A 27383-nucleotide genomic window follows, 5' to 3' on the forward strand; every position below is an offset into this window, starting at 1 on the left:
TGTTTGCCATCTAATTAGAGATTTAAAAACACGCCTGTTGATTAATGGAAACAGATAAAAAAAATAACAATGAATTGAAAATCATCAGAGTCATTAACGACATTATTGCGATTGTAAACATGCATCTCTCTTTCTGCATCTCGTCTTTTACCTTTCTGGACAAGAGTAATGAGACCTACCAAATATGGATTCAGATACAGTACATCAGAAAACAAAAACAAAAATATATATATGAATCAAATTCCGGCTTTCAGCAATAGACATGTGATAAGCTCTTTATCTTCTCAAATCTTAAACGCTGTGAATGAATTAAACAGAGTCTTTGAACGATCTGAAATGTACACCCCATTCCCTAAATTTGAAAAGTAGAAACACAAACTACACATATCAAAGACAAGATTCCTTATTTGGAACACATGCACATTTCTCAGGCTTAAACTATTGTTGTGATATCACAAATTCACCCTTTTAATCTTAATATTTTGCATAAAAAATACATATCATTATGTTCAATAAGAATCAGTACGAAAAACTTGTAGGGGAGGCTTATCAGATAACGCTAACACAAATACACACGAAACAATGAGGAAACATACATAATCAAACAATGCTGTAGTTATAGAGAAGTTAAGCTCATATGACTTAACATGTTGATATCAAACGCTATAATACCAGTGTCTGTAATTCGACACATATATAATACAGCAGAATAAAGGCACAAGAAAATAACGGTTCTGAGCAAAAAGTAAAATAACAAAAATACCGAACTCAGAGGAAAATTCTAAACGGAAAGTCCCTAAGCAAATGACAAAATCAAAGCTCAAACACATCGAACGAATGGATAACACACCGGACAAATTTGTAAGCATGAGCAAGTTATTTTTACACAAAAATACAAGGTTCATCAACAATACCTTACTGTATAGCATAAGTAATGATAGAGGATTATAAAACAATATTTTCCATTACAGTCAATCAAACCACAATGGTGTCCATAAAACTTCTGAAGAGAATACATCAATTTTACTTTTGTGCAAGAGTCAAATTATATAACTTGTGTCCATGCTGTTTGTCTAAATAAGAAAACAAAGTAATTATGGACATTGCTAGCCACATGCTATTCACACCAGTGACAACTACTTCCTAATAAGGGTTAGAATGCAATCATTATTAGCAAATCTGTGTAGAAAACCATAATAGACTACTTCAAAAAAAATAAAAACTATACTTGTGACTTCATAAGCTTACACCAAACCAATAGCTTCAAAGATTTTCAACTACAAGAGGGTATTACAGATTGATTGGTGTTTACCGCCACTTTCAACACTTTTGTGCTATTTCGTGGCGGTCAGTTTTTTTATGCAGGGTATTAAAGACATTTACCCTTAAGGATGTAGAAATCCACAAATCCCGATCCCATACAAATATATGCCCGCTAGTTATGTTATGACTGGAGACCTTAACATCATAAACAATCAATAACTTCGATATTTGTTAGTTAAAGGCCCGAAATATCGAAGTCCCTAGCCCATCAATAGAAAGAAGAACAATAGGTTACTGATGGATGAAGTTGACGAGTATGCCAGAAAATAAGCGAAGCGCCAAACAAAACTCGAAACTTTAGATGAATGGATCAGAACTGTTCGGTCATGTATTCATAGGCGCATTCAAAACCTACAATACGCAATAAACTTACGGGTTTCTGACCCTTTTAAGAAACCAGAGGTTGTGCATTCTTTATTCCCTCTTCCTTACAAATATGAATGTTCCTTCAGTAAACAAAACCTAAAGTAATATTGTTTTAAATGCAAAAACCATTATTTGGAATGTCTTAGTTAAGAACTTGGAATACATAGTAAAATGGGAATAAAACATATACCCCTTCATTATTTACGAAAGAAGATATTTTAGAAATTCGAAAATCTGTCATATTTAAACTGGATACCTAGTTTCAACCCCTTATAAGGAACGATATATTGCCGGGTCGTCAAGCATTACCATTCACGTCTCAGTCATTACAACTGAACGGACGTGCTGGGTCAGCTCTCCTTTACCCGCTATCTTCGATGAGGGTTTACAGTCAGATGGATCAACAACTTACTACTTTCGATGACAGAAACCAATCCAACGCTGTACAGACTACGTTAGGCTATAATCCGGTAGGGGCAAATTCCCGCGTCAACATACACTCCAAAACCCATTATGGATGGAGGAGTGGTATGCCGAGTGACGTCCGAGGGCTGTATCCTAGGTGTTAGATGATGGACCGCCATTTCACTGTCTCACGACTTTGGTCCTGATAATGCTTCCTGTCATCGTTAATACTACGTCCGAGACTCATCTACTAGTACTCCATCATCGAGGTTAGCGGGCTGCCAAGCTGACCAATCTGGCCCTGAAAGCAGCCGTTGTGAAGACATAACATCAAAATAGTCAACAAAAGAAAAACCAAAAACAACTCACAAAACCAAGATGGCGGCCTACCAAAATGGCGTCCTCCACCTGTTCCTGACCGATGGCACAAAATTATTTAAACGCTCACCAAACGCCTTCGGGCACCGAGCCGACCGTGCGAGGGATGTATATCCAGTCAAGGTCGTTAAAAACTTCCATTTGTTGGGTCGTCAAGATTTTGAAAACATCTTTCCACACGTCTTTTCACAGTCAAGAATAATGTGATGAGTTAAATTCAACAAGAATTCTGTGATGGAATCATATGCCATGACGATTTTAAAGTAAAATTTGTTTTCAAAAGTCAAACTCAAGCTAGCAGGTCACAAAGATGTTGAAACTATTTGTATTAACTCCTTTGCGATCCAAACGCTTATTGTTATAATCATTAATATTCTGTGACAAATATCTTGCTCCAAATAAAGATTACATGTTTATTAGCATAATAGAAAAACAAAGGATATGGGGTTTCCATCCACGACACAAAATCAGTACATGCACAGCAAAAACAGCTTTTATTGCTGTTCTTCATCTCAAAGTCACATTAGGGCCTTCAACAAGGAGTCAAAAATACCTCACCCCACTGCAAGTTTATGAATCTCCCAAGCACTAGTTGGAGTGGAATTCTTTGCAAAATGATACTCATCAATATTATAGTATTGCAATCGGCATTTTTGGATGGAACGAAAATTGAAGGAAACAAAAAATTTAGACGAAGAGTAGAAAGAAAAAAATATATCAGCATTCATCGCTCTTACATTTAGTGTCATGCAAATATTATTACTGAGCTGTATTTCGGGCCAACATTATCAATATGTGACAGATACGACGTCAGTATTGGTTGACTACTTATGCATCTCTTCCGTCAATTAACGCAATTGCCAAGGATCAATAACAAAAGCGTTTCCATGGAGTGGTACAGACAATAGGCAGGCATCTTATCACTCACCAAGGGAAATCAAAGACAAACACCATCAATACAATAACGACGATACCGAAACGTTAAAAGGCTGGTGAAAATGAAGTACTTTGCTTTGATAGAGAAGAGTGTATTGTCAAGTTTTTCAGGTACATAGGATGTAAATATTGTCTTGGATGCCAAGCTTGTTGTCAATACACGCAACGGAGAAATCTGTAGCTATTTTTTAGGTACCTTTTGGTAATATAGGTGTCCAACTGTTGAGGTTATTATATACATTCTTGGCTTTCAAATATTCGGCTTTAAGCGTTCCTGATGAAGGTAAATTAAGAAAAGCGTTTCGGACGCATGAAATTTATAGCGTGTTGTTTTCAAATTTAACAGCACTGGCTCGATACCTCAGCTGGTAAACTATCAGTCCCTGGGAGTATCATCAACTCAAAAGTCAGTACTTTGGTACTGACAAGGTTTATATCATACCTTTATAAAATTGTCCGGTTCTTCAACGGTTAAGGTAAGAATACAGGTAAATCCAGAAAAGCGCGTCGGACGCATGCAATTTATCGCGTGTTGTTTTCATTTTCTGACCACATCTTTCTTATTAATTCCAGACCAATGACGAAAATTTGAATATTCGTAAATGATCTTTTTCTTTTCTTCAGTTAACTGGTAAATGATTAAATGCGTGATAGTCATGTGATTATGTAGGACACTTCAGCATGGCTGCCTTTAATACATGTTATAACTACAACTTTTGTCTTTTAACTATAGTAAATATTTTTTTTTCTAATTGTTGAAAATGTTCTATCAGTATGAGTCAGAGTCTAACCTGAACATATAGTTGTTTACATGCCTAATGTCATTGTTTTTAGTGGATAATTGTCTAATTGGCAATCATATCAAATCTCATTATTTCTATATTTGAATTAATATGAAATATCCACATATCGTAAAAGTCACCTGACCATGCTTTAACACCAGGAGAGGAGTCACAAATTAAGAGTTGTTGAATATTCCAAGAAGAAATCTGTTATACACATATCATATCATATCCATTTTCATATCACATGAATTGTTGAATTTGCCTGTGAGAAAGTTTAAACAGATGCATTGACTGGCAAGTTTAATAGAATTTTTCACTTTTGTATTGAAAGGTCCACCAAATGCATATGTATCTCGTAAATCCTCTAAACAAACTGGTTATTAGTTATCTGAGTTCTGAAAAGTACAGCATTGATCTCTGTGATCTTTAATCAAGACAGTGAAATCTAAGCTGTTTATCTATATTTCCTGTATTCTCACAATTTCCAGAAATTTGTAATATTTAGATATCATATGAAACACTGATCCAGCACAACATCGGTCTAAATACTCATGCCAAACGCAACCATGGTAATTTGAAACTAATTTTAAAGCTCATAATACAACTTCCTCAATCTACACTTATTTCCAATTACGAAATGGTCCCATACTATGGAATATTCAATAAAGAATTAAAATGTGAAATAACGTTATCTCCATCTTTTACAGAATTTAAATACCACTAATTACAACATTCCAGCTAAAACTCATTAATGATGAAAAAGTACAACATAATCAAGTATCACTCTCCTTGACTTCATCTTGTACATAGATACAGTATACACACTGCATTAACAAGGACTCAAGATTGTGGTATACAAAGAATGGCCTACAATTGAGTTCATACATGATCTTGCAATTGGTACTTTTTCCTAGAAAAAAATAATGTCTCAAAGCAATTATATTTCCTAAATGACTGAAACAGTTCAGTCATAAAATCAAAATTGGAATCTAGTGTATCGAGTACAAAATCCACACATTCAATAAACTCATCATAGATACCAGGATTGAAATTTTGTTTTTGTGCCAGACGCGCGTTTCGTCTACAAAAGACTCATCAGTGACGCTCGAATAAAAAAAAATTAGAAAGGCCAAATAAAGTACGAAGTTGAAGAGCATTGAGAACCAAAAATTCCTAAAAGTTTTGCCAAATACAGCTAAGGTAATCTATGACCATATCAATGATAATTCATGTCAACACAGAAGTGCTGACTACTTGGCTGGTGATACCTTCGGGGAGTAAAAACTCCACCAGCAGTGGCATCGACTAAGTTGTAAATAAACTCATCATAGATACCATGATTGAAATTTTGTATTTGCGACAAACGCGCGTTTCGTCTACAAAAGACTCACCAGTGACGCTCGAATCAAAAACAGTTAAAAAGGCCAAAGAAAGTATGAAGTTGAAGAACATTGAGGACCAAAAATCCCTTAAAGTTTTGCCAAATACAGCTATCATGGTAATCTATTCCTGAGGTAGAAAAGTCTTAGTATTTCAAAAATGTAAAGTTTTGTAAACAGTTAATTTATAATTATGACCATATCAATGATAATTTATGTCAAGACATATACTGCTCCATTATAATTTTGAAAATGCAAAATACAAGTCAACATTTCCATAATTTATGCTATTTCTTTAAGTTACCAGATTTACACTGTATGCTACACTGAAATTAATTGAACTTGAAAACATTCATAATCAATGAATCAGTTTACAAGATATTCTAAGTATAACTTACTGGGAAACTTGCTTGAAAACTGTGTTGGTTTTAAGGGACTTGACTTTAACCCATTTTCAGCCTATTATTAGTTTTATTAGCTAGATTTCAGAGTTTACCAATTGGAGGAAAGTTTAATGATCTCTACTCTATTTTTAAATGTTTCGTGTATGCAAAAAAACCTTCAAGTCGAAATCCTATTTAATTTCAGAAACCTAAGTAGGAAGCCATCATTTGCAGTATTACTGCTTACATCAACAATTGAAATACTTGTTATTTTAGAAAACACAGTTAACCTATTGATAAAACCAGCGGCCTAAGACCCCCAACTATAAAAAAAATATGATTTGAAATAATCGTACAATATAAAAAGTATATTATGAGGTAGTTAGATTCAGTTATCGACAAGGATCATCAAGAAATGACAAGAGGACGCATTCATGTATGCGTTGTTTACTATTAATATCCTTTTGGAAACAAACTATTTCCCCATTTCCTCCTAAAACAAATGATTTCTTTTTTTTCAACAAATTTTGAATCAAACAAATTATATCAGAAAACCACAGATTCCAGTATCACGAGGACGAAGTCCTCAATAACAGTATACAAATCAACATAAAGAAAAAAATCAATAAACAATTATGCATCCAAAATCGACATCTTTTCGCATCTCCAGGTACATGTTTTCTTTTGTCATGATATTGATCTACTAATCGGATGCATAGCAAATTAAATTCATATTTTGTTTTCAGATCAAAGATGCGGTCTTCCATTATTTAATAGCAACAATATTTGGTGGAATCAGTGTCATATTCTGTACAGTCGTGAATGATTGTCCTGAAGGCAGAGAAAGTTTTTAGCCAAAACAAATTTCTGTGACAACTCATCTTTGTATCATTGTTTACCAGTCGAAGAATATAAATTACACAAAATCTGCATTCAACCCGTTCGTCATCCTGAATGTTAAGGGAACTCTATTTCCTGAATATGTTGTCAGTATACCTCATTCAAACATAGATGTTTATGAACTATTTAGCCTTTTGTTTGTAAATTATCGGTCCTGGATACTGTAGACATATAGATTCTACCACTGCATCGAGTGTGATACGATATTTATCCACTCGAGACAGTTAAATTTTTTAAATTTAACTGTCGAGAGTGGATAAATATCGTATTACACGAGATTTGGTGGTGGAATCTGTTTCTCTAATGATTTTCTAACAATATGCAGGCAAAGTTATTCCTTCTTTTCGAATGATCTGCAAAAAGATGTGTTCTTTTTATGTGACGTCATCAGACATGGTCGCCTTTTTTCATGCCGTCACAATAGGAAATTCAGAGGAAAGCAAGAAAATTCGACGTCATAATCGGATTTTAACCAACGATGAACTGAGATCAAACGAACCACACGTTGATTAAATTTTTTTTATACAATAGGTGCAGAAAGGGATAAATTGACGAAGAATTAGAGAAACACACTTATTTGATAAAATTGTGTTAAAATTGAACGTATCGGTACCAACAACCACTGGTTTATATACTACACATTGTGCTCCAACAACACATCATTATTTACCGACATTGGATTGTAAAATGAAGAAATCTTGTAACGAACCAAGAATGTCACCAAATTTTGGGATTATACATTTATAATGAACCTGCTTTCCAGGGAGGTAGACTTAAACTTCACGAGTTCAATGTGGGAACATTGAACAGTTTCTTTTATTATAGAATAGGATTTATTCTTTGTACTTTCGAAAGAATAAAAACCTATCACGAAGAAGAATTTGATAAAAAGAAGATTATCGGACATTTGTTCATTCAAATGTATCATATGCAAACGTGTCATACATTACCGAACTGCATAACCCAGAAATTACAGCAGGAGTTATTGTCGGTATAATTGCTTCTTGCATAGTGATTGCGCTGACTTTTAATATTTGTTGGCGAATGAGAAGTAAAATGTGGGCAATTTTTATCACTAAAAAAGGAGAAACAGAAAGACAGATTCAATTATTAGATACAGGTGAAAATTCCAATCCTTGTGAAATGCAAGTAAACGACAGACTTCAAGATCAATCAACAGTAGTTATGCAAACGGTAGAGACACATAAAAGAACAGAAAATACAAATGACATAGAGACGTTCGTTGAGCTTATGAAAGTCAGAGTAGACCGATCACTAGATATAGAACTAAGTACTGATGTGGAAAATAAACAAGAAGACGAGATAAGAAACACAAAATATACGTCAGATTGTAATATGACTGAACAATCTGGGAAGCAAACGGTGCATCTCAGGGTAGAAGATTATGAACCAAGTTTTTGTCCGTTAAATTCCTCAGACAAATCCCCAATGCCGCGTGAGCTTGAAAATACTGTCCTTTAAGAAGACACAAAAACGTTGTCTGCTGATAAAGACGTTTCTGAATACTTATTGTGATGACAAATGAACAAAGTTCACAGACTACAGTTATCAATGAGAGCCTTATCCATATGTGCAACTGTCAAATATTAAACTGTGCTGTTGTGTAGCATGGTTATCAGATGCAACTGTTTACTATTCGTATTTAATCTTTTAGTCATTACTCATGTTATTTGCATTTCACATTAATGAAATCGCAGTTTTAAAACTCAAATTTTGTCAATTTTAATAAAAAATGCGAATAGAAATGGCCGAAAACATTTCTAAATTTGCGGTACTTGTTATAAAATTAAAACAAAATAATACTTTTATTCGAAATGCATTATTTGTCGCGAATGAATCAAAGCTGTGACTAACCTGAAAAAATATCATAATATAGTTAATCATTTCACAGTTTATTTCGCAGTGCTTGTTGTCCTAATCCGATTTTCAGATAGAGGGCTGCTGCTTACAAGGAATCTATTGAACCATGGGGTCTCGATAGTAAAGCTGATGTGATATATTCCTCAGTTATACAGACCTCATCAGATTTGGTAAACATGTATGGATTTTCTTTGAACAACTTTGATCCACAAATCTGTCAGTTTTGTTTTCGTTTGTGACATCATCACATAAGAATAAAACCAGATGTGTAATTGCTATAAGTAATAAGACTAGGTCCAATATTTGAGCAGGAACAGCTACAAACCCTTCCGGAGTACATTAGTTCATTATGATTTTTATCCTGTTTATGTTTTTCTTGGCCATCTCTCTTCAACCTCAATATGCTATCCCCTCCCTCAAAAAAAAAAAAAAAAAAAGAAACATGCAATCGTTAAATTATAAAGGACATTAATTAACTCTACTAATAAACAAAACTCGGCTTTACGTTGTCTTTGAAGACTTTATTATTCATACAACATTTTAAGGTTCAAAATATAAAAAATACAGTTTAATCAGTCTCCTGATAAAAAAAAAATCACAAGTGCCTTATAAAATATTGTATCACTAAATCAAATCTGATATTATGTGTTATGTAACAGGTACACTTGAAACTATCTAACATGATGAAAATAAAGGTTGAAAACTTGTTTCTTTTTTCTGATTATATAAACAACAGTACATATTTGTAAAAAAGTAACCTTGATTAAGTTTGATGTTGTACAAAGACATATAAATCTCAGTGATATTTCTGGGCTAATATAAATACTTACCATTATGCTGGATAAATACACCAGAAATAAGTATTTTTCTGTGATAACAAAAACATGTAGTAGTCATGTGTGTATTCATGTCAGAACCTTTTTCATTCTTGACAACTTAAAAACAAGATTTTGCTTTACATATTGTTTACTCGATACATTAGGAAATTCCAGAATTTGTATATTGAAAATAATTAATATTTCTATATAACTGGTTAAATTTATAATGTAGTGTTAAAGATCTTATTTAGAATTATTGACAACTGTCATCAATATTGTTTATAAGTACATATGAATATGCATTCAGAAATCTATAAATAATTATCCTTTTGAATATATTGGAGAACCGAATTTTAGCAGGTTTTATTTCAATGCATATTTAAAAAACAGGGGCATCATCAACTTCAGTCAGAAAATTCTACTTTTTTCAGAACAATAAAACTTCCAAAGAAAAAAAAATCTAAATTAGGGATGGGACAAGATATTTTTGCACAAGCAAGAATGACATTTAAGGATATTGAAGAAATACATTTTAAGTTACCTTATAAATAAGTGAAACAAGAGAAAATAAATATGTAAAATATAAGAGCACCATTTTCCTTAGCTAATGAACTTGATTTGTTTTTAATAACTGATTCGTAAAATAATAAGTTAATATCAACTTGAAAAAAATTTGATTTTCAGGGTTTTAACGCCACTTTTAAGCACTGCTTTGTGCTATTTTCTGGCGGCCAGTTTTTATTGGTTGAGGAATCCGGAGTGCCCGGTGAAAACCACCGACCTTCGGAAGGAAAACTGGCAATCCTAGTCAATTAAGATTGGAGTCCAGTGCATCCGCACTAGCGGGGTTCGAACTCGCAACCTCAGTGTTGACTGGCTAGTGATTACAGTAGAAACTACTTAGACCACTCGGCCACCGAAGCCCCTCAACTTGAAAATAACATATTTACATTTTATACCCGCTTGAAATTGAAAGACTCAACACTTATGTAAAGGTAAATTAAACAAATGTACACAAAAAAATATAAAATCAAGTAAAAACCAGGCTATCCTACCTGGAAGCCATCATAGGCATCAAATGACTAGGTATGACATGAACACATCGATGATGGCTTGTACCAATTAACCTTGTGTAGTGAGAAAACAATGATATTTTTAGCATCATTTCAAAATTTCTCTACACATCCAGACTTAACAGATACAAATTGTGAATAATATGGTTTCCCAATACTTTTTCACTATTTATCTGCCATTAATGTTTTTTCGAATCTTTTGGAATAATGATATGAAAAATCTACAAAGCTGTATGTAACATTTCAATACAATATGTACACTAAAAATTGTAATCATATGCATGTTAATTTACAGGAATGGTGATATTTCTGTTATTGCACTTACCTGTATAATTTCCCAATAATTATTCATAACCACAAAAAAAATTATATAAATCAAAAGTTCTAATATTGATAACATCCATAAATGCATTTCCTTTAATTCATGAAAGACATATAAAAAAATCGTATTCAGCAAGCCTAACTTTCTTTTTTGTTTTAAACATTTCTGAAGGTACTTGTCAAGTGTTCTGACAATTTATAGGTTTTTATCAACTATTCATGAAGTGCAATAAATCAAAAGATTTAAAAAGCAATTAATCATGGCAAAATTTAAATTCATACTCAATATTGTGTAAATAAACAAACTTTTGACCCTTCATAATAATAATATTTTCCTGGTGGGTGAAGTTGTCAGACCTTCAATCTCATCTAACAATTCAAATATGTCTACTGATTTATAATGACAAGAAGTAGTCATGGTTTTTATCTTAATTTCCCGTGTGTACTGCTACGCAAATCCCAGTCAAAAGGTGACATTTATGGCTGCATTCAATACATACCCGTAAATAAAATAATCAGTCTACACTAAATTAGATCTTTCAAATTTCCAGCTGAAAATGATCTTCTATACATAGAATCTTTTGCATTATGGCTAATGGCCTACAAAATTTTTGCATCAATCTGGATTCTTGTTAAAATTATCGATACTAGTTATATAACAATGATCATTTCAAAGATTCAACTCAATTTGTGAGGCAAATAAAACAATAGTGTATATATATTATTATCTATCACATCATATGCTATGAAAGCATTGCTGCAGGCATATTAAAACTAAAACTTATTTTGGCATGGTGTACAATTATGTGTTTCAACAAATTTTATGAAGATCATGTCAATACTAAGAAGTCTATGACATTAAAACGTTTGTTGTCATTCAACAATTTGCACTGAGCTGTAAAGACATTTTGTTTTGCAACATCAAAGCTATAGGAACATCTGAGATAACCGGTAATGGCTGACAAATATCAATAATAATGAATGATAAACATATTTCCTACAAAATATATAACAACATTAGTTACTCACAGTAAATAAACAAACAAAAAATCCAATATTAATGCCATGTTATAAAGAACATTACAAATTATTTCTATTATCATACACATTGTTATTTCTTATATCTGACTTTTCTTAGACTAAATACACAGTTATGCATTATAAGTATTTTATCTTATTCTAAAAACATTAATGACAGATAAGCTACTACATGCCTTTGTTTTATTTGAACTGGACTTTGACAGACCCTTTGATTTCTGACCTGCATACAGGACATGATTTCAGGGCCGGGGCACATTGGGAACAGGACGATAAATGACCACAGGGTAAAAACACAATAGAAACAGGCATTTCACAACAAATCTTGCACTGTGTCTGTTCTTTCATTTCCTTGTTTTCATCTGATATCTTCTTTACATTATCTGTTCACAAAAATAACCAATATGACTTTTTGCTTGAAAGTATGTCTTTCTTTGACATAATAATTTCCATTGAAAATATTATAAATTTGAATCCCATTGCAGAATAGGCTTATCAAATTAACGATTTTTGTGTATAACTTATTTATATCACAATCCGTTCAGTGTGATACAAGAAATATCTATTCACCATGTTCACATGGAAACAGATAACAGATAACAGAAAACTACCACAAGAGAAGACAGATTACAAGATATTCTGTATGTAGTCTTTTGTTTTGTGTTTGCTTTTAAATGGTTCGTCATTCTAATTTAAAAAAAGGAATACACTGTTGCAATATTGTTTCTACTCAGACCACAATCCGTGTAAATTACTCCAATTGAACCAGAAAATCTTGCATTTAATTCTGTTAAATCAATAAATGATGGAAGTGACAACATTTTACATGATTTTTATAAATTTTCAAAACATTTAAATGAAAAAAAAAGTTGCTGTTAAAAATTACCTAAGATGGTGAAATTTTACAATCACCAGAAATCTGTTTCACAATGAATGATTTTTACTGATTCATATTTCAATACTGTATAATAATATTTTCCTTTTTTCGTGACATCATAAATGTAAGAAAATGTGTAATTCCATATTGGTATTATTTAAGTACGTTTTCTCTTTATGAATTGAATTTAAATAAAACAGCATATTCACCTGGAGAAAAGTGGTATTCACCGCACTGAATGTCACATGCTTTACCATGTAACGTTATGGTAAAATGTTTGATACACAATTGGTTTGGATATATATTTGACATCAAATACATTGTTTTCTCTCGGAAAAAGGACTAAAATAAAAACTGTCTTTTGTTTCTGTAAATATGTGGTTTAATTGACTTTTGAAAAACTGATATTCATTTCGGCCGTCATCCTCAGTGAATATCAATTTTACAAAAGTAAATAAAACCGCCCATTTACCTCATCAAAAAACAGTATTGTATATTATTCTAAAGCCTATTTTATTTAGAATGTCACTAACCTTTTGAAAGAACTTTTCTACTCTCCATGCTTACTACAGAATGTTTAAATTTAGAACTTATCGGTAAAGTCAATTCTGATTTCGGTATTTCACCACTCTCTTCTATTTTGTTTATCTCTTCCATTAAATTCCTTGCTGACATTCCAATCCAGCCTGAATACAAAATATGGATAGCAGTAAATAAGGCAATTCACTACTGAGTCGAATGCATCAATTGTGAAAAATTATAAAAATAGAAACCTATGGCAATGGATGTTATAACAAATGCTAGGAGTAAAAAATCACTCTTTCACTTGCTCGCCAAACTGTATGTGACCATATGCATATTCTGAAACTTAACCTTTGCATGTATTCCATAGAATGTTGCATTCAAAGGAATCATTTTCTATCTTGATGTAACGTAACTAATAACTTAAACTATAGACATGATTTAAAATGACCAAACTTGATTTAAAAGTCAACACTTTTTCTTATAGAATAAAGATCTCTATTGAAAAAAAAAAACAAATTTGGCAACAGAAATATAATATTCATCATATATTCTACACAATTATTAAACATCTCCATTATACTTCTGCTATCACTATGAGTTCATCAACACACATATACCCAAATATTCGATATGTTTATGATTATAACTGCATTAAGTTGTCTCTTTTATCATGAAAATTATCATACTTTTATAGTTAAATGACTTAATCAAGATTTATAAACTTTATGAATTTTGAAATAATAACTTTCGCTTTTATAGTGGCATCAACCTCATTTTAAATGATCATCAAGTTTGAAAATGAAAATGAGTTTTTTGTGTGTAAGTATGATATTGATGAATCTATGTCTTATGTCCTGTGGAAAACATTACATTGTTTATGTTGTTGAAGGTCGTATGGTGACCTATAGTTGCTACCCTTCTACATCATTTGGTCTCTGCTGGGGAGATCATACCACATCTCCTTATTTTTATATAACAAGTCAGGATGAGAACATGTTGATGTAATTTTAATACGAACTCTGCCTTTTACTAGATCAAGTTGCTGAAGATGATATTCTTATGCTATTTCACAAGGTAACAGTCTCAAGGAAAACATGTCACCCAACCTGGACACATTTTCAAACTCTGAGTAGATCAGTCTTTGCTCTAAATCTAAAATATCCCATATGTCCCATAGCTAACTGAAAACCAGCAAATATAAACTTAAACATCTTTGGTTTGGCCCAGCAAGGGATCAAACTAATGACCTCCTGCACTTCTGGCAATTAAGCACTCTACCTGAAGACCACCTAGACAGTTGTTTTCTGTCGAGGATGATCAAGATATTTGACCAGATAACTATCTATGGTTTGCTTACAAAAAGGTTTTTTCAAAACTTATGGTTAACAGTAAAATAAGATTATCAGATAGTACGTCTTAACATTTTTGAGGTCAACAAATAGGACTATTGCTCTATTTATAATAAATAAAACATAAGTGGAAGCTTAACATGCTTTATTTTTAAAATTGCAGCAAAGTTGTTTTTTTTAAAACTACTTCAATTTTTTTATTATACAACATGCATTACTCAGTATGAACATAAATAAATACTATTTTATTTAAAAAAAAAAGAAAGGGAGGGTTGAAAATATTGTTTAAACCTAGTTTCAGTCTTTGTTATATCAACAATATTGATACATCTATAATTTGGTCAAAAGTATATCATCCTTTTAAAATGGATTCAAACTTCTTATTTCAGAATATGATAACTTGCTTTACATTCATTTTTCATCTATGTTATAAAATCTGCTGCACTATAAGAAAGATCAACTGTAGTATTTATCTATGACTCTTTTCTTGGCCATTTTGATCTCCATCACCAGAAAGCGTAAAAAAATCTTTAAAATGTTTGACTGACTATGTGAACATTTACAAACTTTAACATTTACCATACAATCAGCAAACATTCAGGAAGAAAGATAAATATGACTTTTATTCTTACCAGATGTGCTGACTGTCTGTAAATCTATCACCCTAAGGTAAAATATTTAAATGAAGAGAAAGTGATTTCATGTAGTATAAACATTAAGCTTTTTCAAGAAATCATAGCTGATAAGCATAAAATACACATTGTTTCTGCATGGTACTAAATTAGCAGTATTAATTGCAATTAAAAAAGTTCAAGTAAATTAATGCCACTTAAATACCAGCTTTAATTGGTTTCTGATTATTTGCAATCCAGAATAGACTGGCAACCAAAGAAAATAAATGCTTTGCTATTCCCTATGCTGCATTGAAGCCTTGCTGCCATTATATACTAGTAAACAATAAGTTTTGTCATTGAGATTATATAATACACAGGTCATAACTAGTCAAACGGAAAATTTAGTTATAGACCAGCTATCCCCCTTTCATTTGGCTTCAATTTTTCATAATTGCTGATTTGTAAACATATAACCTTGATTTCAAAAATGAATTTCAAATGCCTTACATTTTTTTCTCTTATTTATTTTTGGATTGAAATTGGGGGAACTATTTGAAAATCATAAAACTAATTAAATCCTTTTACCTTTGAAAAACCCTAGCATGCATGAAGAAATTTAGCTCTCATCAAACTAGATTAAATTTCCTCTGATCAATTTTGGCTTTTACCTTTCTCTTTCAAAACTCTATCAACAACTATTCTAATAACTTTAGGTAAATATCCCATTGTTAGTATACTCTGAGCTGCATCTGTCAGCAATGGATTTTTCTTTTCAGCTTTAGTTGGAGGTTTCCCACTTGGTAAGAAATCTAAAAGTATATTATTCTACAATATTATCAAAGTAATATATTACTTCAAATTTAACATAAAAGTTCAATATGTTTCATATTTGAATGGCTAAATTTTACTATAAACACATGTACAAAGATTTTGTTTCAAAAGAAAATCCTTTATTTTACCCAAATGTTCAGATATTTACTGCTATTGATTTATTGTTTTCTGGTACTCTTAAATGTCAAAAGATTTTCTGTATACATTTTCCTTAACCATGACACCTTTAGTTTGAAATTTGGCAATTGCACAGTGCAAGTGCCGAAAGAAAACCATGATGAAAGAAAAGGTAATTAAATGTGAAAGTTTTTATTATCAAGGAAAGTATTACTCGATTCTGGGGGAAAATAAATAATATACCATATCATTTTAAAATTGTGATGGCAAACTTAAATGAATAAAAGAACAGAGTTCCAATGTCCCCCGCATTGCACATATGTTATCTATCCAAGGTACAAGGGCAATAACTAAAAAATGCACTTTTTTGGTTCTTTAGAACCTTTTAGTAATATCTTAGAGAAATAAAGGCTTTAGAGCAAATGCAATGCGATTTCCATTATAATCAATATTTCCAAGGGGCATAACTCGTTAAAAATATTTGATCAGAACTTTTTTTCGTAAGTGTCAAAGACATTAATAATATGAACCTATGATATAAGTTTCATAAAATTCTGACAAGAATTGAACACATGAGAGCGCTTACAATGCAATGTTCCATATAATCAATATTTCCAAGGGTCATAACTCTTTAAAACAAACAACAAATTTTGAACTCATCAAAGACATTGATGAATGGTTTAGACGTATAATATAAATTTCATAAAAATCTGGCAATAAGTGTACACATTAGAGCGCTCAAAAGGCAATTTTCCATAAAATTAATAATTTCAAGAAGCATAACTCTTTAAAAATAATTAATCGGCACTGATTTTCGAACTCTTCCAAAACATTGCTGATATAAATCTATGATTTAAGTTTCATAAAAATCTAGCAAGAATTGTACAAATGAGAGCGCTAACGATGCAATTTTCTGTATAATTAATTTTTCCAAGGGGCATAACTCTTTTAAATATATAATTGATCGGCACTGATTTTCGAACTCATCCGAGACATTGCTGATATAAAGCTATGGTATAAGTTTCATAAAAATCTGACAAGAATTGTACACATGAGAGCTAACAACACTGGACGGATGGACAAACGCACGGTAGTTCTATGTCCCCGCAACGCTTTGCTCGGGTACAATAAATGGAAATGAATGGAAAATATAAAATAAACAAATATATATCTTTCATCTGACTTATTTTTCAATTGCTCCATGATTCTGTGTGGATTGTTTATCAATAGGTAAACAATCTGTAAACGTCGGTACCATAAACGGTAAAAAACAAGCACAGAGGACCGAGTTTAGTACGTATATATGCATGCCTTGATTCATCAATTTCCTTAACATTATGATTACCAGAAACTAGTTTCATATGACTCAAATTCAAACACCTTAAAAAAAAATAAGTTGGTAATATAAACCTCCGCCTTTGTCCTCTGATCTAGCATTTCCATCTTCTTCACAGTCACTATTGTGACTATCGAAAGTTTGTGCTATGCCATCAGTATTTAAGGCCTCCTCCTTATTAAAAAAATAACATTGAATAATTTCACTCAATAATTGACAGATATTATAAACTAAGAAACATTTTTTTAACCAATGTAATGATACTAAGTAAGATATATAACTTTTTTGGTTGATGATTTTTAAAATGCTTTTGATTGCAAATTTCTTTTTGGTGGATTCACCATAAGACCCTGAATTCATTTACTGTGTTTGAATGGGATTAGTGTTGCTCCATCATGACTTTTCTGGGTAGTTTTTTTTAGCACTGTTGTTTGTGTGTTTGTGTCTATCTTGTGTGTTGTCCATCTTTATTTATCTTGTTGCTTAGGGTGTTGTCCATCTTTATTTATTTTGTTGCTTAGGGTGTTGTCCATCTATCTTCTACTTATAGTTTTTAATTGCGACCTAGCTTGATATCTTTTTTTTTAATTATGAAAGCACAAAATCACATTACTGTGAGTATACCATGGGGACATTTTTCTGATTGTTTGGATTAGCATTTATTTGTTAAAATATAGTTTGCAGATGTCCCGGTTTTGTTGTTGGCTGGCTGTCTTATTGGCATATATCACTCGTCTCTTTTGATCCATATTCACTTATCTGCATAACAGACTTAACAAAAAAAATAAAAGTACAAATAAAAGTGCACATATTACTGTTGTTAATAGATAACTCAAGCCTTTATATGTGTGAATACAGGACAATAGTATTAGCTAACATGCAGACAAGGAAATAAAAGGACAAACAAAGAAAGCTCAGATGACAATATTTAAAGTTAATCACCAATTGTACTCTTCTGACAGCATCTTGTACTGTAGCAATAAAGTCTAAACCTTTTTTGTCTTTAAGAAACTGACATTCTTGTGACCATCTTGCATGTTCTACAAAAGGATTGTCTTCTGAGTCCCAGTTCTGTAGTCCTATACCACAGTGAAAACATCGCACATGATCATTGCTGCCTGAAATTAATATTTCAACAATTATTTTTATTTCTGTTATGACAAATATGACTTTACAAGAGTGCACACGCTGAAATGTCTCGTCTTCTTTATTGACCATTGATTTTATGTTGATAGTCCTAAATAAAAAGCTTTACTAAAAGTATCACATAAACTTAACATGATCCAAGAAAATGACGTCAAGGTCAATTAAACCAAACCGGAAATACATATACACCTTACAATCATTCAATACACCAAATATAGTTGACCTTTTGCTTATAGTTTTTACGAAACAGACTTAAACAGGAAAACTAAACATTGACCAATGAACCATGAAAATAAGGTCAAGGTCAGATGAACCATGCCAGACAGACATGTACACCTTACAATTAATCTATGCATTAAATATAGTTGACCTATTGCTTATATTATCTAAGAAACAAACTTAACCATGAACTTAACACTGAGCAATGAACCATGAAAATGAGGTCAAGGTCAGATGGTACCTGCCAGACACACATATACACCTTACAATCATTCTATACAACAAACATAGTTGACCTATTGGTTATAGTTTAAAAAAAAACAGACCAAAACACAAAAACTAAACACTGAGCAATGAACCGTGAAAATGAGGTCAAGGTCAAATAAAACCTGCCAGACTGACATGTACATCATAAAATATTTCCATACACCAAATATAGTTGACCTATTGCATATAGTATTAGAAAAAAAAAGACCAAAAACACAAAAACTTAACTTTAACCACTGAACCATGAAAATGAGGTCAAGGTCACATGACACCTTTCCAGTTGGACATGTACACCTTACAATCATTCCATACACCAAATATAGAAGACCTATTGCTTATAGTATCTGATATATGGACTTGAAAAACGAAAACTTAACCTTGTTCACTGATCCATGAAATCAGGTCGAGGTCAGATGAAAACTGTCTGATGGGCATGAGGACCTTGCAAGGTACGCACATATTAAATATAGTTATCCTTTCACTCATAATAAGATAGAAATTAACATTACAAAAAATCTTAACTTTTTTTTCAAGTAGTCACTGAACCATGAAAATGAGGTCAAGGACATATGACAGACGGAAACTTCCTAACATAAGGCATCTATATACAAAGTATGAATCATCCAGGTCTTTCACCTTGGAAAATATAAAGCTTTTAAGAAGTTAACTAACGCCGCAGCCGCCGGATCACTATCCCTATGTCAAGCTTTCTGCAACAAAAGTCGCAGGCTCGACAAAAATCAACCATTTTTCTCCTGCTAAATATTTACAAATCTGAAGGTGAACATTTTGAAGTTTGTCACACCTGTAAGCCACATGTTAGAGTGAAACAATTTTTATACACATTACAAATCCTATATTTATCTATTTATAGCAGAGTTGAGCTATCTTGGTTATTTTATTAATAGACAGTTTTTATGATCAATATCAGTTACATTTTTTGTACTTATAAATGGTTAAATGTGATAGTTATAAATGTTATACAAATATAAGTGATTTCCAAAAGTTAAAGGAATTTACAGGATGATTATATATATATATATGCATTAAAATATGCAGGATTATAAACTGTGATGATTCTAAGAGTTCAAATCTGTCAAACATAAGTGCTATTTTTAAACTATGTTTGGGAATTATCAAATCTTACATGGACCCATTTAATTATCAGGCATTCTTATCATGATGTCAAAACTCTGAAATGGCAAGTCTATTTATTATTCCACATTTCTATTTATTTACAAATATATTTTAAAAGTCTTTTATCAAAGATTTATGCTTTTATGGTGATTTGAAAAATAAACTTCTCTCTGTACAGTCTCTAGAAATTTATTCAATTCTCATTGTCAATGATTGTATGAAATAGGAAGTTTTTTAAAAGCATTTGCAGGGCTGTCAGGTTTTCATGAAGCAAATTCGTGAGATTTGGCAAAAAATGTAAAACAAGCATTCTGAGAGTATTGCATGACAATACATAGTCCCATAAGGGTTAAAAATTAATTTTACGGAAACAATATGCTAACTTGATCTATAACCTGTCATGGTGTAAACTATATAACAAATATCAAGTCAATATCTTCAAGCATGATGACAAAAAGTGTGGAAAACTGATTTTTAAGTGAATTTTCTCTAAGTCCAAGGACCATAACTCTGCTCAAAAACATCAGACCGCAACAAAATTCGAACTTGGTATTTCATGATAAAACTATATACCAATTATCTAATCAATATCTTTAAGCATGACAAAAATAAAATGCTTCGCTGAGCGCAGCCTGATACGACCGGAGAGGTCGAAACCTGAACAGTTGGGGCAAATTTGGACACAATATTCAAGCTTGATACTGTCTGAATTTTGATTGTTTCCAAAATCTGACAACATGGTTAGATTCAGCACATAAAAAAACAACAAAATTTAATTTCAGTTGAAATCAAACATAGTTTAATTTTGAACCCTTAAAACCTTAATATAGACTAATTTGAAAACAGGGCCCAAAATAAATTCAGCATATCATACAGCCGCAATAATTCAGTTAATAACAAAGTTTAATGTTTGACCTTTTTGACCTCAATTTTGGCCAATTTAAAAATTGGGCCCAATATCCAAAATAGTAATGCAAGGTAAGAACCCCAAACAATCAAAGACTCTAAATTAATCCCATTGAAATTGGTTAAAAGATTTGTATTTATTTTCAATTGAAGATTTCTTGCTATTGCGGAATACTGTGCTGTTGCTCAATACTGTGCTATTGCGCAATATTGTGCAATTGAAGATTTCTTGCTATTGCGCAATACTGTGCAATTGAAGTTTTCTTGCTATTGCGCAATATCACAGCGCAATACCGTGATACTGCGCAATTGAAGATTTCTTGCTATTGCGCAATACTGTGCTATTGCAGATGTCTTGCTATTGCGCAATACTGTTCTATTTCCCAATACTGTGCTATTTCGCAATACTCTGCTGTTGCGCAATACTGTGCTATTGTGCAATACTGTGCGATTGAAGATTTCTTGCTATTGCGCAATACTGTACAATTGAACATTTCTTCTTGAAGCTTTTCAAAAATTTTCAAGAAAAAAAATATAAACCCCCCCAAAAAAATTGGAAAAAAAAATCCCACCCCCCAAACTTTTTGACCCCCCCCCCCCCCTTGGAGCGATTACCCCCAAACTATATCCAAGCCTTCCCTTTTTGGTATGGAACCTTGAATTACAATTTTAGAGAGATCCATACACTTTAACACAAGTTATTGTCTGGAAACTAGAAAAATACTTGTTTTTGGCCCCTTTTTTGCCCTTAATTCCTGCACGTTTATGGCAAATACCCCCAAACTCAATCCCAGCCTTCCCTTTGTGATATGGAACCTAGTGGTACAATTTTAGAGAGATCCATACACTTACACACAAGTTATTGTCCGGAAACTACAAACATGCTTGTTGTTGGCCCCTTTTTGGCCCCCAATTCCTAAACTGTTAGTACCATAACCACCAAAATAAATCCCAACCTTTCTTTTGTGGTATTGAACCTTCTGGTAAAATTTCATAGAGATCCATTCACTTAAACTTAAGTTATTGTCCGGAAACCAAATTTGTCTTCGGACGACGACACCGACGACGACATGATAGCATTATACGAACGCTAAAAAAATTTTGCGGTCGTACAAAAAGTGTGGAAAACTGATTATTTGAGTGAATTTTCTAAGTCCAAGGACCATAACTCTGCACAAAATTATCAGACCGGAACAAAATTAGAACTTGATCTGTAACTTTTCATGACAAAACAATGTACCAATTATTAAATCAATATCTTCAAGAATGACGAAAAAAAGTGCGGAAAACTGAATATTTGAGTGAATTTTGTAAGTCCAAGGATCATAACTCTGCACAACATTATCAGACCAGTACAAAATTCGAACTTGATTTGTAACTTGTCATGATAAAACAATATACCAAATATCAAATCAATATCTTCAAGCACGAAGAAAAAAAGTGTGGAAAACTGATTTGCCGGACTGACGGATGGACAGACAGACAGACGGACGGAGTGCATTCAACCTAAAGTTCCCTTTGACTTCGTCGGTAAGGGACTAAAAAACAATAGATCAACGGAAAATGCCGCCAAATAAGCATTACAATTCGTGAGTCTGACAGTACTGCATTTGTCAACAAATCACAATCTCATTGTAGCGTGTATTATTCATTTGTTATTTCATGTACACTAGGACTATCTACTTTGGGGTCTATATATCAGTTCCAATTTTCAAATATAGATTGTTTTACATTTGTTAATTTGTCAATTGTCAGGACTTTTTATAGCTTGCAATGGGCTATGGGTTTTGCCCATTGTTGAAGGGTGTATGGTGACCTATAGTTGCTAACTTTAACATCATTTGGTCTCTGGTGAAAAGTTGTCTCATTGTCAATCAAAACACACCTTCTTATTTCTATACGGCAATTTTTTTTACTATTAATCAGGATTCTGTTTCAGCTTTAGGCCAAAAAAGGACACATGGTAAAACTTAGTTAAGCTTACATACATGATCAACAAACACATTTGGTTTGTTATTTGGTTTGAAAAACTAACATGATAAATGAAATTTAGTGCCTTTAAAATTCAAAAACAAAATTTGCTCATACAGTCATAACTTTTAAACAGCTGATTTAAATGATCTTTATTTTTATTTTTGTTAAAATATTATTTATTTAGGACGTACCTGCTCAGTAAATATATTTTGTATACCTGTATAGTAAAACCCAGCCTCTGCCATAGTTTCTGGGTGTTGTTGTATACTGGTTGGCCATGTTTGGAATGTAGACAATCTGATACATGTTATGGAGTATTGAGGATATTTAGGTCCTTTTCTGGAGTTTTGAGAATTGTTAAATGTTGTAGTCCTACTGTCCATGTCACTTCGTGTATTTTGATTACAAAAGTCCCCAGCGTTTCCAGTAAAACTAAGGCCTCCATTCCTGTACGTTGCCGGCTGATCATTTCTATTGAACCATGCCTTTGCTATGTCATTCATTCTATTCATATAAGTTTTCATTTTCTGAAGAAAAAAAAAGTTCGAACGTAATGGAGTATCTAAAGCCAGTAAGGTCACATCTTTCTAAAGATATGTTAGAATAAAATTGAAAATGGAAATGGGGAATGCTTTGATTTCATTAGGATACAATAGATAAATAAATGTGGATAGTGTCCACATGTGGACACAGATGATGCCCCCGCTTGCATATCATATAGTTATAAAGGGACATAACTGAAGAACGGTAAAAGTGACGCTTCCCAAATTTGAACTTGATCTAAGTTTTGTGGTAATAAGCATTGTGTGTAAGTCTCATAACATTTGGTTGAGGTTAACTTAAGTAGAGAACAGAAACTAAAAATTCAGCAATGTTTCTATTTGTAAACACGCATAACTCTAGAATGGTTGTGTATAAGTTTTATAACATTTGGTTGAGACAAACTAAAGTTAGAGAACGGAAACGAAAAATTCAGCAATTTTTATGTTTATAAAGGGACATAACTCAAGAATGGTAAAAGTGTTGCCACCAAATTTCGTACTTAATCTGTATTATGTAGTAATAAACATTGTCTATAAGTTTCATAACATTTAGTTGAGGCAAACTAAAGTTAGAAAACGGAAACAAAAAATGTGTACTTGATCTTAGTTTTGTGGTAATGAATATTGTTTATAGGTTTCATAACGTTTGGTTATGGCAAACTTAAGTTACAGAATGGAAACTTAAAATTTTGCAATCTTTCGATTTATAAAGGGGCATAACTCAATAATGATTAAAGTGACACTACCCAAATTCAACTTGATCTGTGTTTTCTCAGTGGAAGTCTAAATTAAACATTGCATTGTATAAAGCATTGACTGTAGTTGATTCAACTATAATCATGGACAAAGGAAGATAACTCCAATTTTAAAAATTACTTGATATTTAGATGAAAATAAAAATCTTGCAATTTTTCTATTTATAAAGGGGCATAACTCTAGAACAGTTAAAGTGACGCCACCAAAATTCAAACTTGAACTGTGTTTATTGGTAATAAGCATTGTGTATAAATTTCATAACATTTGGTTGAGGCAAACTTAAGTAAGAGAAAGATATTTAAAACTTTTGCACGTTTTCCATTTATAAAGGGGCATAACTCTAGAACGGTTAAAGTGACGCCACCAAAATTCAAACTTGATCTGTGTTTTGTGGTAATAAGCGTTGTGTATAAGTTTCATAACATTTGGTTGAGGCAAACTAAAGTAAGAAAACGGAAACATAAAATTTGTACTTGATCTTAGTTTTGTGGTAATGAATATTGTGTATAGGTTTCAAAATGTTAGGTTGGGGCAAACTTAAGTTACAGAATGGAAACTTAAAATTTTGCAATCTTTCGATTTATAAAGCGGCATAACTCAATAATGGTTAAAGTGACACTACCCAAATTCAACTTGATCTGTGTTTTATCAGTGGAAGTCAAAATTAAACCTTGCATTGTATAAAGCATTGATTGTAGGTAATTCAACCATAATCATGGACAAAGGAAGATAACTCCAATTTTAAAAATTACTTAATATTTAGAAGAAAATAAATATTTTGCAATTTTTCAATTTATAAAGGGGCATAATTCTAGAACATTTAAAGTGACGCCACCAAAATTCAAACATGAACTGTGTTTTGTGGTAATAAGCATTGCGTATAAATTTCATAACATTTGGTTGAGGCAAACTTAAGTTAGAGAACGGAAACTAAAAATTTAGCAATTTTTCCATTTATAAAGGGGCATAACTCTAGAACGGTTAAAGTGACGCCACCAAAATTCAAACTTGATCTGTGTTTTGTGGTAATAAGCATTTTGTAAAAGTTTCATAACATTTGGTTGAGGCAAACTCAAGTTAGAGAACGGAAACCAATTTTGGGACGTTCGTACGTACGTACGAACGTACAGACGGACAAGGGTAAAACTGAATGCCCCACCGCTACGGCGGGGGCATAAAAAAATTGTAGTATATTAATTTTTTGAATATCCAGGATTTTTGGTTGTCTTGTGGTTATAAAATCGAGAATGGAAATGGGGAATGTGTCAAAGAGACAACAACCCGACCAAAGAGCGGAAAACAGCCGAAGGCCACCAATGGGTCTTCAATACAGCGAGAAAATCACGCACCCAGAGCACAGGCACTTGTCTGAGAAAAAAAATGTCCTATATACCTTAATATAACATTAAATTTAAGGTATATAGGACATTTTTTTTCTGACACAAGTGCCTGTGACCCAGAGGCGTGCTTCAGCTGGCCCCTTAACAAAAATGTGTACTAGTTCAGTAATAATGGACGTCATACTAAACTCCAAAATATATAACAGAAACACAATAAAAATGGACACAATATTCAAACTTGATACAGGTCTGAATTTGGATTGTAATTAAATATTTGACATATTATAGGTTTCTGAATAAATGTAGTCAAAGAACTTGAAATTGGTTATATGAATTGAATTGATATTCAATTAAAGATTTCTTGCTGTTGCGCAATACTTAGTATATCTGTTGTCAGACTATAAACAAATAAAATGTATAAAATTTAAAGGGAGCTTACATCAATAGATATAATAATTCACCAAAGTTTCATTAGAATTGCTGAAAGCATTTTAGAGTTATTGTCTGAGAACTGGAAAATCACCCTTTTTTAATGAATAAAACCCAATAACTCGGAATCGTAAAATTTAAAATTTATAAAATTACATAAATAGATATCAACAATTCACCAAAGTTTTATTCAAATTGGTTAAAGCGTTTTTGAGTTAATGTCCGACATGTTGACGACGGACGGACAGACGGACAGACGGACGGACGGACAACGGTATACCATAATACGTCCCGAATAAAAATCATACAAGACTAACAAAGGCCAGAGGCTCCTGACTTGGAAAAATGCGGCAGGGTTAAACAATTTTTTTGAAATCTCAAACCTCCCCCTATACCTCTAGCCAATGTAGAAAAAAAAACAAACACACAGCAATACGCACAGTAAAACTCAGTTAAAAAGAAGTCTGAGTCCGATGTCAGAATACATTATAAATGTGAAATACTGAAACATCTTTAAACGAAGTAAAAATCTGCCGTTTCTTTTATGAAAATTACTTTATAAAAAATTCTACTATTTAAATATAATTAAAAGTATGATATGTTTTTGACTCAATGAGTATTTAATTGTTTTTGTGTGTAATTTGAGAAACATATATCCAGTAAAATTTTACAGATGCAGTGTAACGTAGATCATGTATATATTGTCAAAATTAAGAAATTGATACATGTGTTTGTCGTTCAATATCTTATGTTAACATGCATGAAACATATTTAGTAAAAAAGATAATACCTTTATTAGAATAAAAGATACATGTTTTATGTTTCTCAAAATTCTGTGACACATTTAGTTCATATATATTGATAAATGAACCCTCTTTGCACCCCTTACAACATTATAAATACACGATACTTACACAAATGTTAGAAATCGTAATATATATATTTTTTAAAGCAATACATACATGTCATGTTGGATTTGGTTGTTTTTCTAAGATTAGTAATTTCTAATGCTGTGTTTATGTTTTATTGGAT

At 32.2% G+C, this 27383-nt stretch overlaps 1 protein-coding gene across 2 annotated transcripts; it reads right to left on the reverse strand.

The window, feature by feature from the left end:
• Positions 1–9236: 9236 nt before the first annotated feature.
• Positions 9237–27383, reverse strand: LOC127726652 (baculoviral IAP repeat-containing protein 2-like). Of its 2 annotated transcripts, XM_052234093.1 has the most exons (7): positions 27314–27383; positions 23502–23811; positions 18578–18753; positions 17710–17809; positions 16020–16160; positions 13397–13549; positions 9237–12369 (listed from the first exon to the last, which is right to left on the reverse strand). In XM_052234093.1, exons 2-7 carry the CDS (start codon positions 23806–23808, stop codon positions 12170–12172), a joined length of 1077 nt encoding a protein of 358 aa, XP_052090053.1. In that variant the 5' UTR covers positions 23809–23811; positions 27314–27383; the 3' UTR covers positions 9237–12169. The 2 variants fall into 2 exon arrangements, with proteins under 2 accessions (XP_052090053.1, XP_052090054.1); XM_052234094.1 differs by lacking the exon at positions 16020–16160.

The sequence above is a fragment of the Mytilus californianus genome, unplaced genomic scaffold (genome assembly GCF_021869535.1).
Source record: "Mytilus californianus isolate M0D057914Y unplaced genomic scaffold, xbMytCali1.0.p SCAF_18, whole genome shotgun sequence".
In the NCBI taxonomy this organism is placed as follows: domain Eukaryota; kingdom Metazoa; phylum Mollusca; class Bivalvia; order Mytilida; family Mytilidae; genus Mytilus; species Mytilus californianus.

What these genes read in the sequence shown, in the direction of transcription:
- LOC127726652 (XM_052234093.1), bottom strand. Translation starts at nt 23,808, where the DNA reads ATGAAAACTTATATGAATAGAATGAATGACATAGCAAAGGCATGGTTC. An exon ending in CTGTCAGAAGAGTACAATTG is followed by an intron (nt 17,810 to 18,577) that starts GTGATTAACTTT and finishes TTTTTTAATAAG; the next exon opens with GAGGAGGCCTTAAATACTGA. An exon ending in ATCAGAGGACAAAGGCGGAG is followed by an intron (nt 16,161 to 17,709) that starts GTTTATATTACC and finishes ATATACTTTTAG; the next exon opens with ATTTCTTACCAAGTGGGAAA.